At 36.9% G+C, this 15,893-nt stretch overlaps 1 protein-coding gene across 1 annotated transcript in view; it reads right to left on the reverse strand.

The window, feature by feature from the left end:
• LOC129461857 (ankyrin repeat domain-containing protein 36B) overlaps nucleotides 1–15,893 on the reverse strand; it is a 76,058-nt gene that overhangs the window by 14,674 nt on the left and 45,491 nt on the right. The window contains 9 exon segments of the mRNA XM_063617048.1: nucleotides 1,770–1,911; nucleotides 4,559–4,632; nucleotides 8,539–8,611; nucleotides 8,702–8,730; nucleotides 10,723–10,795; nucleotides 10,873–10,901; nucleotides 12,496–12,538; nucleotides 12,540–12,572; nucleotides 12,574–12,648. Coding sequence (XP_063473118.1) covers nucleotides 1,770–1,911; nucleotides 4,559–4,632; nucleotides 8,539–8,611; nucleotides 8,702–8,730; nucleotides 10,723–10,795; nucleotides 10,873–10,901; nucleotides 12,496–12,538; nucleotides 12,540–12,572; nucleotides 12,574–12,648 — 571 coding nt within the window.

The raw sequence follows: 15,893 nt of genomic DNA on the forward strand, positions 1-15,893 counted from the left end.
AATAATTTGGGGCATGAAACAATGTTTGTATACATGAGGTCAGATGTAGAATTTTTCCACTGTGGTGTCTATGTTGGCAATCAAAAAGTTTGGGGTTTTAGAGTATTTCAGATTTGGGATATTTAAATGAGCAATGCTCAACCTGTATAAAGAAAGTCAAATACAGACAATCCCCAATTTAAGGTGGTTTGACTTATTGACTTTACAGTGGGTTTACTGAAGTATTAAATTGCTTTTGACTCAAACACTGGGTTTCCCACAATTTGGGGAGCATCTGCAAATTAATAAAATTCAATAGACAGTCCAGAAATAAATAACACATATGCAACCAGCTTATGACTGACAAAGGCAGGATGGCAATGCAGTGGAGAAAGGATAGCCTTTTCAACATGTGGTGTTGGAACAATTGGCTGTCCACATCCAAAAAGTGAACTTGAATCCATACCTCACCTCACTCCATATACAAAAGGAAACTCAAAATGGAGCACAGATTTAAATGTAAGATCCAAATCTATAAAATTTCTAGAACAAAGCATAAGAAAAATCTTTGTGACCTTGTGCTAGGCAAACATTTTTTACATATGACACAAAATGCAAAATCTGTAATTCAATAATTAAATTGGACTTCATTACGATTAAAATCTTCTGCTCTTCAAAAGATACTACAAAGCAAGTGAAAAGTCAACCCAAAAACTGGCAAAAATACCCTTGTAAAAAAGTAGCTAAAAAGTAATAGTATCTAAATACATACAGAATTAATAAAACTCAACAAGTAAGAAAATATCAACCTACTTTTTTAAATGGCAAAAGATTTGAAAAGACAGTTCAACAAAGAAGATGTACAGACGGCAGATAAACACATGGAAAGATGCTCAACATTTTAGTCATTAGGATTGTGTACATTAAACCCACAATAATATACATAATACACCCATCAGAATGACTAAAATTTAAAAAAATAAACACGGCAGTAGTGTGACAACATAGCAACTGGAATGGTCATTTACTGCTGATGAGAATAGAAAATAGTACAAATATTTTGGAAAACCATTTAGCAGCTTTTAAAAACAGGAATATAAAGGGCCATGAGGAGACGTTAGTGGGTGATGGATATATGTTGACTATCTCGATGATGGTAATAGTTTCACATGTGTATACATCTGTTAAAACTTATCAAATGGTAACTTTTACATGTGTGCACTTTATCGCATATCAATTATACCACACTAAAGCTACTGATTGTAGGAGCAAACACCTAAGGCACTGGCTGTGGCACAGAGAAGGGTAGGCAATAAAGCTCAAGGACTGAGATCCATACCTTATAGCAATAAATGGCAGCTGGGTTTTCAGCAAGCACGTAACATGATCAGGTGTGATTTTTTCCAACTATATAGTTATGATTGCAGAACAGGCCGTGGTTTTGGAAGGTGGAATAGTAGGAAAGACAGTTAGAAGGTTATCACAGTATTTCAGGTGGGAGGAAATGGTAACCTGACCATGGGTAAATGGGTAATGGCATAGAAGAGAAGCAGAGTAAACAAACACATTGGGTGTGCCATTCACACTGAGAAAAGTACAGTGAAATGATCATAGCTCTTTGGCTGAGAAGGTACAAGATACAGTTGTTTTCATTCTATTTTAACATAAGGCATATTTCTGAGATGAACATTCTTGTAACATATCAGTACTCTATGGTACAGTGCTAAGCAATGTGTGCATACATTGCTATAGGATTTTTAAAACGCCTTATATTTATGCATTGGTCCTACCTTTACACTTCATTTCATGTTGATCAATGAGTAATATGACTTTCTTACAATTAGAGCAAAGCAAATCATCATCCTCTGAGGCTATTTGACATGACTGAATTATGTCATCAAGGTCATCCCTAGAATGTATTTGGTTTTTCACCTACAAAATAAATAACACTGTTTCAAAATGTCCCCAAAATATTTATAGCATATACTAAATGTACAGAAGTGGGAATTGCCCATCTGTTTATATGAGCACAAACACAGGTACTTGTTCTGTACTTTTTTTTAAGCAATTTCCTTTATGTTGACTCTAGTTAAGAAGACCACATGGTCTATGGATAAATTAGTTTCCCAGTTCCTATGCCATTTAGAAAACTGACAGAGAGACTTGGGTTAATTAAGGAACAAAGATTAAGAGAATGTCTTCCTGAGCTTGAGTTATTTTAATTGCAAAAACAATCCATTTATACATACAATTATGTATTTAGATAACCCCATTTTACACAAGAGATTTTCATAAGTAAAAAATTCAAATGGATCAAATAATTGGTGAAGAGAAAAATCAGAGTAGCAGCAAGTGACCCTCTAAGTCTTTTTGAAGTTGAACTTCCTCCAAAGCCAGGAACTCTACTTTACTTGTAATATGCTAACCTCATTCTTAAATCTTTGCATATATCACTTAATTCCACTTCTAGACATACTGCTGATGTTCTGTCATCATGTGGTGGAGAATAATGCACATTTTCTAATTCAAGTTTTATGCTTTCATACTTATTTGCACTACAGTTGTCATATAACAGCTTCTGGAACACATTCTGTATTGGTTTTGTACTGTGGTGTTTTAACAACAGAAACACCATAATTTTTTTTTTTTAATCACATGATTCATTTCTTTGGAGCAGGTAAGCCACATATCTAAAAGGCTTTTTGAATCACTAAATTGAGGCATATGTCCGATGTTTAATTTCCAATTAGTGGTGTTTTGGATTTTTGTCATTTGCCTAACAACCTATTTGTCTTCTTTTATTTCAACCATAACTACTTCTGGGTTTCTTGCTTTCGTACTTTCTGTATCATTATAAAAATTTTCCTTGTCTGGGTTAAAAACATGTTCAGTATCTGGTTTGTTGTCATTTTCACAGTCTACTTTATTTCTATTTAAATAAAGCTCCGAAGGTGACTGGCAAGCATATTCTGGGGACCCAGAGTATGAATGAGATAGAAAGGCATTTTTGAGACTGGGTTATTTTTGTTCAGGAAATATCTGGACTACTACACAGACATGCCAGATGCATCACTTTCCTGACAATCAGGTGAATCATTTGCCAAATTAGAGGGTATTTACTTAAGTTTGTTCTTCCTGTAGAATTATTATGTAGTTGCTCTTCCTTAATACAAGCAGTTTTGTAATTTTCACAAATTTCACCAAAACTGCTTTAACTTTTTTGTGATGAATTTTAAAGTTTTTTTTACCCTAATTTGTCTTGTTTGATCCACATTCTTTCATATTTTTGTGCATAAGTAAGTCCTGCATATATAAAGAGGTCCTTTCTATCACTTTTTCACTACTAGTTGTTGAGACATTTTTGCAGATGCAAAAGTGGAAGATAAATTTGCTAGTTTTGTTTCTCAGATGTCTTTTCTGTCAGAGTACACGTTTTAAAAATAACTTTATCTTTAAATAATGAAGTGTAAAAAGAGAAAAATTAAAAAATAATTAAAGTTTAATATTAAACTTCTTAATCTATGTTTACCTACTCCCAAATCACTGGATTGTAACTAAGAAGTGAAAAATAATTTGCATTAGCCTAAAATAAGTGAAAAACATAAACCACGAAACTTTAATTTGTCACTGTTTGTTTGGACTAAACTTGACTAATTCATTATGTGTTAAATTTCCCAAAAATGAATTAGGAGATGACTTGCGGTACTATAAAGGCACTGTCACTTTAAAAGATTTTATCACTATACGTACAGTGTACACTTGAGTGCTTTTTCCAAAGATTACTCACTAATGATTAGGCAAACTTTAAATTATTAGGAGCCAAAATCAACACCAGTCAGTAAGAAAAGCAAATTCTTACATTTTAATGCAAATTACATATTGTAATATGATTGACAGTGTTATATATTTATATTGATTATAGGCTTAAGTTCTAAGGTCTACTAATGACAGTGGATTTAATAAATTTAACAATATTTATAGATTTTCTATATTGAAATACATTAAGCAGTTATTGTTTGTACGTTAATACCAAAGGTGCCAATCTGCAAGGTATAATTCTCTTGATAGCCAGTTGGGTTGATTTTATGACCCATTCTCTCCCTGAACATAGAAACTGAAGTCAGAGATCAAAAGGGAAAATAAATTCTTAACCTTGGTGTTAGTGACTGGCAATTAAAAAAACTGCAAAGTTTGAACCACTAGTAATAATTACTCCTTTAATCTGAATCCAATACGGTGGTCATCACTGTTAAATTGTTCATAATTTCTATTGCTTAAAATTGTAATTCAATATTTGATGTTACCTTATTATAATAGGAAGTTATAAAAATAGAAGTGCAAACAATATCAGGAACTTTTTAACTCAATTCCAAGGGTAAAGATTAGATATAAGTTGCTATAGATTCCAACACTATTTTAAGTTTTATAACTAGTTAAATGTTTTTAAAATTAAATATTAAATTATAATCAACTGATACTAAAAGGCTAATCCAAAGGTAAATTCATTTCAAATATGCTGTATTACCAAAGCAAGGAAAACAAGATTAAACCAGAAATTTGATTTTAAATTTTTACATACCTGTGGCTGGTTATTTTCATATTCTTCAAGCCTCTTTTGCTCTCCCTCTGATGCCATTTCTAAGTCTTGTTCTGCTAAAAAGATTATATATTTAGTTAAAATGAGCTACACAGAACAGCTAGATAAAAGCCATGGTCAGCCACGCGTGGTGGCTCACGCCTGTAATCCCAGCACTTTGGGAGGCCGAGGCGGGCGGATCACGAGGTCAGGAGATTGAGACCATCCTGGCTAACAAAGTGAAACTCCGTCTCTACTAAAAAATACAAAAAATTAGCTGGGCGTGGTGGCGGGCACCTGTAGTCCCAGCTAGTCAGGAGGCTGAGGCAGGACAATGGCGTGAACCTGGGGGGCGGAGCTTGCAGTGAGCCGAGATCGCACCACTGCACCTCCAGCCTGGGCAGCAGAGCGTGACTCAGTCTCAGAAAAAAAAAAAAAAAAAAGCCATAGTCTTTCTAAAACCAGAAAATAAATGTGTTTAAACAAAGCTTAATCTTTAGTATAATATTTACTTCTTTAAGAAATGCTTTTAATCCTCCAAAACTTCAGCAAACCACTTGGGGAGGCACTAGATGTCACCAGGTTCAAGCCATGCAAACATGGTCAAAGATTCACTCACAAATTCATCCACCCAACATCAATGAACAAAACCATCAGAAATAAAACAAAATGTAAAAATCCAATAGAAACAGAAAAAGTAACAGCACACTGTTCTTTACTTCACAATAGTACCTTTGTAACAGCACATTGAGCCTGCTGTTCATTATTAATCATTTCCAAAATGACTGCTACTGTTTACACTTTCATCAATGTGCTGTCTCTTCTTTATATCTAAAATATTTTCCTCAACTATTCTGACAAATTTCTTTCGTAATTTAAGACTCAGACAGCTATGTGAAGTCTTCCTTGATTCTGGTTATCTTTCCTCAGATAAACAGTTTTATTTAATACAGGTTTTATAAAATATGTAGTTAAGGTTTCAAAAGTGAGATTATGTCTCAACTAACTATAACTAAAATAGAAGAGTGTATCTATTCCAATGTAAACATGTTGACTGATAATGAGAAAAATGATCCTTATAAATAGCAAATCATGATCCTGAGAGAGTAAGTGTCAAAGCTGATGGGAGGATGCTATGGCCTATCTTTAATGCAATACATCAGATTCAATTACACCATTATACTACAAGCATTTATCATGTCCAACTATTTTTCCTTTTATTTAGGAAGTACAAAGTTGTGAAGGCACTTCCAGTAAATATATAATTTATTTCTCATCAGAGAAACTGTTTAAAATGAATCAGCTTAGATGGACAGTTGTAGAATAAAAATTAATAAAACTATTCATTCTTTTCATTCCTAGGTAGGCTACTGCTATGTCTACATTGCTTGTATCCTGCAGTTTGGCCCTGTCAAGAAGTTTCTGAATCCACTCATGCAAGAAGATATGTAAACCACATCAAAAGTAGTGTATAGGCTGGGTGTGGTGGCTCACACCTGTAATCACAGCACTTTGGGAGGCTGAAGCAGGTGGATCACAAGGTCAGGAGTTCGAGACCAGCCTGACTAACATGGTGAAACCCCATCTCTACTGAAAATACAAAAATTAGCCAGGCATGGTGTCATGTGCCTGTAATCCCAGCTACTCAGGAGGCTGAGGCAGGGGAATCGCTTTAACCTGGGAGGTGGATGTTGCAGTGAGCCGAGATTGTGCCATTGCACTCCAGGCTGGGAGACAGACCGAGACTTCGTCTCAAAAAAAAAAAAAAAAGTGTAAAATAAGCTTTCAATGTGTAAATAATTGTCAAAAATGAAAAAATTAAATTTCCACAGACTTATTAATAACATTTTATAATTCAAAATCAGTGCAATGTTCACTGATTATTTTGGTTTTGTTATTCAAAGAATGAATGCTGTAACTTTTTGTTTCTAAAATTAGTTTGATTTGATATACCATGCTAACCTCCAAGGCACTTTCATGGAACTGTGATCTTATTAAAAAAATAGGTTTCTTAGTAAAATCAGTCAAAGTTTCTTAGTTCAAATAAATTTCATTTGATTAATATCAACACTTCTATATAGCTCTCATAAATTATTCCCACCACAAATAAAGAGGAAAGCCTCTTAATTTAGCAGTAGTATCTTACATGTATAATTTCTATTTCCTAAACTTGTGTTCCTTTCCCTCTGGCTAGAAACATGCTCAGAAATAGTAGCAAAATGACACTGTTATGTTTCAAACTGCTATCAGATGGCAAACAGGTGTATGGAAAGGTGCTCAACATCACTGATCGTCACAGAAATGCAAACCAAAGCTACAATGAGGTATCTTCTCACCTCAGTTAAAATGGCTTTTATCCAAATGGCAGGCATTAAGAAATGCTGGTGAGGATGTGGAGAAAGTGGAATCCTCGTACACCATTGGTGGCACTGTGAATTAGTACAGTCACTATGGAGAACAGTATAGAGTCCTCAAAAAATTAAAAATACAACTACCCACGTGATCCAGCAATCCCATTGCTAGGTAACTACTCAACAGCAAGAAAATCAGTATTATAAAAGAGAAATCTGCCCTGACATGTTTATTGCAGCACTTTTCACAATAGCCATAATTTGGAATCAACCTAAATGTACATCAACAGACAAATGGGTTCTAAAAATGTGATACATATACTGCTCAGCCATATGAAAGAATAAGATCCTCTCATTCGCAATGACATGGATGGAACAAGAGGACATCATGTCAAGTAAAATAATCCAGGCAAAGAAAGGAAGGATTCACATGTTGTCAGTCCTTTGTAGGTGTGAGAAATTTAAAAAATAGAGCTCACGGAGATGAAGAGAAAAATCACCATTACCACAGTCTAGGAAGGGAGTGGGGGTGGTAGGAAATGAGGATGCTTAATAAGTACAAACTATAGTTAGAAACAATGAATAAAATGTAGTATTTTATGGCACAAAAACATGACTACAGTGAGCAATAACTTGTTGTACTATTTAGCATTACTGAGGAAGTACAAATTAAAAGACAGCACAAAGAAATGGTTAATGCTTGAGGTGATGGATAACCCATTAACCATGATGTCATTATTACACATTGTATGCCTGTATCAAAATATCTCATTTACTCCATAAACATAAACACCTACAATTTACTCATTAAAATTAAAAACAAAAAAATAAAGTAACACACACACAGACACACAGTGTGCTAATCAGAACATCGGATTGGCTTAATATAATAAGCATAACAAAATTGACCAGAACCAATAAAAGTTAAAACAAAACAAATATGTTACCAAATAAAACATTTCATTAGCTAAAAGCCATAATTTGAACTGACTTTTAAAGCAAAACAAATATTTTACAGTATCAAAATTGACCTCTTTAAATCGCTAAAAACTATTGAAATTCCAAATCGGAAACTTCAGAGTATCAAAATGTAAAAGGAGAAACATCTGAATAAAACCTTATATTTTTAGGCCAGGCACAGTAGTTCATGCCTGTAATCCCAGCACTTTGGGAGGGCGAGGTGGGAGGATCACCTGAGGTCAAGAGTTCAAGACCAGCCTGACCAACATGGAGAAACCCTGTCTCTACTAAAAATACAAAATTAGCCGGGCATGGTGGTGCATGCCTGTAATCCCAACTACTCGGGAGGCTGAGGCAGGAGAATTGCTTGAACCAGGAAGGCGGAGGTTGCGGTGAGCTACAATTGAGCCATTGCACTCCAGCCTGGACAACAAGAGCAAAGCTCTGTCTCCAAATAAAAAAAACAAACCTTATGTTTTAAAAATATATTTTCCTTATGCATGTAAATCTCATTTTTGAAAACATAAATAAAAATGATAACAGCTGCATTATTTAGATGTAATCCTGAAATAAAATATAAAAAGTGAAATAATTGAGAATAGAAAGACTATGAGCATTAGAAATAGATTAATGTACTTCTTTCCAGAGTTAAATCTGCATTGCAAAGTTTACCTGGTGTGGATGTTTGTACATCCTTCATTTTGGTGGCTGTATTCAGAACAGAATCTTTATTTTCAATTGTGGCCTGAATGGGTTTTAAAACAAAATGATTAGCACATGATGTATATTGGTATATGCAGTTAATAATTAAAAATATAAATGTAAGAGTAATTACCTTCAAGGTGGGCAGATTCTCAGGATACTCTAACAAGCAAGAGAAATATATAATCAATCATATGTAAATACGGTAAGGCCAACCATACATTCATGGAGTGTTAGCATCAAACTGAATACTCTTGCCTGTATTAGTGTAGGGTTTCATGTTTTTCTAGTTTGTTTCTTTGGGACAGTAACATGATAGAAATGCAATGAAGAAAATAGGAATACAGGCTTCAAAAAACATACAGTTACAAGTTAAAAAGTGAGATTATGCACCACATCTATTGCTAAAAAAAAAAGTGTTAATATCAATGTGGATATGCTGATTAACAAGGAGAAATGTGATCTAAAATCAGAGGAGCAAATCATAACCCTAGAAATAAGTGTAAAAGCTGGTGCTAACTGCGACCGCATGACTTTCATGCAAGACATCAGAAGGATTTACACCATTGTAACACAAATATTCATCATGCTCTTTAACTTGTTCGGCAACTGAGAAGGTACACAATTACAATGACACTTCAGTTGAACGTACACTTCACGTCTCTTCAGTGTAAGTGTCCTGAATTGATCTGCTTGGATATATGTTTGGTGAATCCTAGTAGTTAATATTCATTATTTATCATGGCCATGTGGTGTAATAATCTGCCTATGTTTCTTATATCCTCTAGTTTAGCCTTCAGAAAGTTTCTTCATCCACTAATGGCAAGAAGGTATAATATACAAACCCCATCAAAAAGTATAATAAATTATACATACTTATACAAAATGGAATTGCTCCAGGCATTAGATATTAATAAACTTAAACATTTGGAAATCAGTCCAATATTCATTGAAAATAACCATTTCAGGATTCAATTAATGCATTCAACATTATTTTTGTCTGTAAAATTAGTCTGCTCTGGAATATCACTTTACTATAAAGAATTTTCATTAAATACCTATTTTAACAAAACAGCCAGCACTTTGGAAAAAAGCTAATATATTCATATTAAATTTCAACTCATTTGAATAACTAATAAAAAATATATGTCTGGGCCGGGCACGGTGGCTCACGCTTGTAATCCCAGCACTTTGGGAGGCCGAGGTGGGCGGATCACGAGGTCAGGAGATCGAGACCACGGTGAAACCCTGTCTCTACTAAAAATACAAAAAAATTAGCCGGGCGTGGTGGTGGGCGCCTGTAGTCCCAGCTACTCGGAGAGGCTGAGGCAGGAGAATGGCGTGAACCCGGGAGGGGGAGCTTGCAGTGAGCTGAGATTGTGCCACAGCACTCCAGCCTGGGCGACAGAGCAAGACTCTGTCTCAAAAAAAAAAAAAAAAATATATATATATATATATGTCTGATGTCTGATAGTAATAAACATGAATAATGAGGCACTGTGGTTTGTCCCAATTCTAGCACTCCTTACTGATTCCAGTAGTCATTGGAGCAGCCAGAAATCAGATCTTCTGGTATGCAAATATTCTAAATGCATCTGAAGTGAGTTCACTCAGGTTTCCTCAGCAGAAACCCCAAAATTACCTAAATAACTTCTTCCTTCCCCTCTTTCTTGCCTTGCAATCCCTCTTTCTTGACGAAAATAATTACTACATCAGTGGTCACCTTGCTCCTCATTCTCCAGTGTTTATGGGTTATTATAACAACTTCCTCCATCTGGTTTTAGCAGTACCATCTGACATCTATAATTTCTATTACTTTTTTCTCTTTTTCTTTCCCCTTTCCATAGAAACATGCTCTGAAATAAGAGCAAAATTATGCTGTCTCCTGATCCTCTTATCTCTTACGTCTTGAACTGCTTTCCAACAGTTCTTCTACACAATTTCAATGTAGGGAACTCCATAAGCTTGTTACTAAGATCATGGCCAAGGACCAATAGCATCAGCAACACCTGAGAACTCACTAGAAATGCACAATCGCAGGCCTGCTGAATCAGAAAGTGCATTTTCAATGAGACCCCCACTGATCTATTCAGGGGTGGGACGTTGTCTTCTGTCTTGAGTGCACATGACATTAAATGTGTATTGCCAAATTACCTGTTCTAGATTTCCTACCACCCATTATTCCTGTGGCAATATTCAAAAAAGAAACTTTCTTTTTAAATGTAACCTGAATGGAAAGAGAAACAAAATAGTCAATACATATTTCATAGGCTATGCAATAAATAATTCAAAATATAAGAGTACCTTCCAGGCCGATTGTTTCTGAGGAGACACTGAAAAGTAAAAGAAATATATAATCCATCATATGTAAATATGATAAAGTTCTCCATACATTCATGCAGTGTTAGCATCAAGCTGTATCCTCCTGCCTGTATTAGTGTAGGATTTGATGTTTTATAGTTTGTGTCTTTGGGACAAGAACATGAGGAAATACACTGAAGAAAACAGGAATACACGCTTCCAGAAAATATACAGTCAGAAATTACAAAGAGGTATTATGCGTCATGTGTGTATTACTGAAATAAAGAGTGTCAATATCAATGTGGATATGCCGAATGATGAAAGCAAATGTGATCTAAAATCAGAGGAGCACCTCATACACCCAGGAATCAATGTCAAAGAAGGTACTAAATGCTACTGCATGTTTTTCATGCAAGACATCAGAAGGACTTATACCGCTGTACTGCAGTATTCATCATGCTCTTTAACTTGCCTGGTAATTGAGCAGGTACACAATGACAATGACACTTTAGTAGAATGTACACTTAACAAGTCCTCAGTGGAAGTATCCCAGGTTCATCAGCTTGGATGTAGGTTTGGATAATCCTGTATATAATACTCTTTATTTCTAAAACCCATGTGGTGTAATAATGTGCCTACATTTGTTGTGTCCTCTAGTTTAGGCTACAGAGAGGTTCTTCATCCACTCACGGCAACAAAGTATAATATATAAACCATATCAAAAAGTATAATAAATGATCAAATTTGACATACTTATACAAAATAAAGTTGCTACAAGCATTAGATATGAATAACCTTTTACATTTGGAAATCACTCCAATATTCATTAAAAATAACAATTTTAAAAGTCAATTAATGAATTCAACATTAATTTTGTTTCTAAAATAGTCTGGTTTGAAGTATCATGTTATTCTCTAAAGCATTTTCATTAAATTGCTATTTTATCCAAAGTTAGCTAATTGAAAAGCAAAGCCAATATATGCATATTCATGTTTATCTCGTTTGAATAACTAATAACAACAAAACATGTATCTTTGACGCCCAATAGTAACAAAGAGGAGTAATGAGTCACTGTGGTTTATCCCAATTCTAGGACTCCTTCCTGCTTCCACCGGTTCCTAAAGCAGCCAAAATCAAAGCTTCTTTTAGGAAAATGTTCTAATATGCTTCTGAACTCACGTTTCCTCAGAAGAAACAACAAAATTACATAAATAACTTCCTATTTTCCCTCCTTCCTGCCTGACAATCCTCTTCCTTGAGGAAAGTCATTGCTACATCAGTGGTCTCCTTAGTTCTCGTTCTACAGCGTTTATGGGTTATTACAATCATTTCTCCATCTGTTTTTAGCAATACAATGTGACCTCTGTAAAATCTATACCTCATCTCTTTCTCCTTCCACCCTTGGTGAAAACAGGCTGTAGAATTAAAGCAAAATTATGCTGTCCCCGGACTCCTTATGTCTTTAATGGCTCTCCAACCTTTCTACTTCTCAATTTCAATGTGGGGAAGTCTATAATCTTACTGCAAAGATCATGTCGAAGACCAGCAGCATCAGTGTCACCCGAGAACTTATTACAAACGAAGAATCTCAGGCCTGCTGAATCAGAATGTGCAGCTTCGATGAGCCCCCCGCTGATTTATTCGGGGAAGAGAAGTTCTTTTCTATCTGGACTGAACATGACATTAAATGTGTTTTGCAAAATTACCTGTCCCAGATTGTTGTCCATCCTTTATTTCTGTGACTATATTCCTCACAGAATCTTTCTCATCACTCGTAGTCTGAATGAGATTTGAAACAAAATAATCAATATATGAAGTAGGTATCATAGACTATACAGTTAATAGTTCAACATATAGGATAGGAGGGAGCCAAGATGGCCGAATAGGAACAGCTCCGGTCTACAGCTCCCAGCCTGAGCGACACAGAAGACAGGTGATTTCTGCATTTCTGTTTAAGGTACCGGTTTCATCTCACTAGGGAGTGCCAAACAGTGGGTGCGCGACAGTCAGTGAAGGGCACTGTGCGCGAGCCGACGCAGGGCGAGGCATTGCCTCACTCGGGAAGTGCTAGGGGTCAGGGAGTTCCCTTTCCTAGTCAAAGAAAGGGGTAACAGACGGCACCTGGAATATCGGGTCAGTCCCATCCTAATACTGCGCTTTTCCAACAGGTCTGGAAAACGGCACACTAGAAAATCGTGTCCCGCACCTGGCTCGGAGGGTCCTATGCCCACGGAGTCTCGCTGATTGCTAGCACAGCAGTCTGAGATCAAGCTGCAAGGAGGCAGCGAGGCTGCGGGAGGGGCGCCCGCCATTGCCCAGGCTTGCTTAGGTAAACAAAGCAGCCAGGAAGCTCGAACTGGGTGGAGCCCACCACAGCTCAAGGAGGCCTGCTTGCCTCTGTAGGCTCCACCTCTGAGGGCAGGGCACAGACAAACAAAAAGTCAGCAGGAAGCTCCACAGACTTAATTTTCCCTGTCTGACTGACAGCTTTGAAGAGAGTAGTGGTTCTCCCAGCACTCAGCTGGAGAGCTGAGAAAGGACAGACTGCCTCCTAAAGTGGGTCCCTCACCCCTGAGCAGCCTAACTGGGAGGCAACGCCCCCAGTAGGGACAGACTGACACCTCACTCGGCCGGGTACTCCTCTGAGACAAAACTTCCAGAGGAACTATCAGACAGCTGAATTTGTGGTCTCACGAAAATCCACTGTTCTGCAGCCACCGCTGCTGACACCCAGCCAAACAGGGTCTGGAGTGGACCTCTAGTAAACTCCAACAGACCTGCAGCTGAGGGTCCTGTCTGGTAGAAGGAAAACTAACAAACAGAAAGGACATCCACACCAAAAACCCATCTGTACATCACCAGCATCAAAGACCAAAAGTAGATAAAACCACAAAGATGGGGAAAAAACAGAGCAGAAAAACTGGAAACTCTAAAAAGCAGAGCACCTCTCCTCCTCCAAAGGAATGCAGTTCCTCACCAGCAACGGAACAAAGCTGGATGGAGGATGACTTTGACGAGTTGAGAGAAGGAGGCTTCAGACGATCAAACTACTCTGAGCTATGGGAGGAAATTCAAAACAATAGCAAAGAAGTTAAAAACTTTGAAAAAAAATTAGAAGAATGGATAACTAGAATAACCAATGGAGAGAAGGGCTTAAAGGAGCTGATGGAGCTGAAAGCCAAGTTTCAAGAACTACGTGAAGATTGCAGAAGCCTCAGTAGCAGACGCGATCAACTGGAAGAAAGGGTATCGCTGATGGAAGGTGAAATGAATGAAATGAAGCGAGAAGGGAAGTTTAGAGAAAAAAGAATAAAAAGAAATGAACAAAGCCTCCATGAAATTTGGGACTATGTGAAAAGACCAAACCTACGTCTGACTGGTGTACCTGAAAATGACGGGGAGAATGGAACCAAGTTGGAAAACACTCTGCAAGATATTATCCAGGAGAACTTCCCCAATCTAGCAAGGCAGGCCAACATTCAGATTCAGGAAATACAGAGAACGCCACAAAGATACTCCTCGAGGAGAGCAACTCCAAGACACATAATTGTCAGATTCACCAAAGTTGAAATGAAGGAAAAAATGTTAAGGGCAGCCAGAGAGAAAGGTCGGGTTACCCACAAAGCGAAGCCCATCAGACTAACAGCTGATCTCCTGGCAGAAACTCTACAAGCCAGAAGAGAGTGGGGGCTGATATTCAACATTCTTAAAGAAAAAAATTTTCAACCCAGAATTTCATATCCAGCCAAACTAAGCTTCATAAGTGAAGGAGAAATAAAATACTTTACAGACAAGCAAATGCTGAGTGATTCTGTCACCACCAGGCCTGCCCTAAAAGAGCTCCTGAAGGAAGCACTAGACATGGAAAGGAACAACCGGTACCAGCCACTGCAAAAACATGCCAAATTGTAAAGACTATCGTGGCTAGGAAGAAACTGCATCAACTAATGAGCAAAATAACCAACTAACATCATAATGACAGGATCAGATTCACACATAACAATATTAACGTTAAATGCAAATGGGCTAAATGCTCCAATTAAAAGACCACAGACTGGCAAACTGGATAAGGAGTCAAGACCCATCAGTATGCTGTATTCAGGAAACCCATCTCACGTGCAGAGACACACACAGACTCAAAATAAAGGGATGGAGGAAGATCTTCAAGCAAATGGAAAACAAAAAAAGGCAGGGGTTGCAATCCTAGTCTCTGATAAAATAGACTTTAAAGCAACAAAGATCAAAAGAGACAAAGAGGGCCATTACATAATGGTAAAGGGATCAATTCAACAGGAAGAGCTAACTATCCTAAATATATATGCACCCAACACAGGAGCACCCAGATTCATAAAGCAAGTCCTGAGTGACCTACAAAGGGACTTAAACTCCCACACAATAATAATGGGAGATTTTAACACCCCACTGTCAACATTAGACAGATCAACGAGACAGAAAGTTAACAAGGATATCCAGGAATTGAACTCACCTCTGCACAAAGTGGACCTAATAGACATCTACAGAACTCTACACCCCAAATCAACAGAATATACATTTTTTTCAGCACCACACCACACCTATTCCAAAATTGACCACATAGTTGGAAGTAAAGCTCTCCTCAGCAAATGTAAAAGAACAGAAATTATAACAAACTGTCTCTCAGACCACAGTGCAATCAAACTAGAACTCAGGATTAAGAAACTCACTCAAAACCGCTCAACTACATGGAAACTGAACAACCTGCTTCTGAATGACTATTGGGTACATAATGAAATGAAGGCAAAAATAAAGATGTTCTTTGAAACCAATGAGAACAAAGACACAACATACCAGAATCTCTGGGACATGTTCAAAGCAGTGTGCAGAGGGAAATTTATAGCACTAAATGCCCACAAGAGAAAGCAGGAAAGATCCAAAATTGACACTCTAACATCACAAAAGAACTAGAAAAGCAAGAGCAAACACATTCAAAAGCTAGCAGAAGGCTAGAAATAACTAAAATCAGAGCAGAACTGAAGGAAATAGTC

The sequence above is a fragment of the Symphalangus syndactylus genome, chromosome 14 (genome assembly GCF_028878055.3).
Source record: "Symphalangus syndactylus isolate Jambi chromosome 14, NHGRI_mSymSyn1-v2.1_pri, whole genome shotgun sequence".
Classification (NCBI taxonomy): Eukaryota; Metazoa; Chordata; class Mammalia; order Primates; family Hylobatidae; genus Symphalangus; species Symphalangus syndactylus.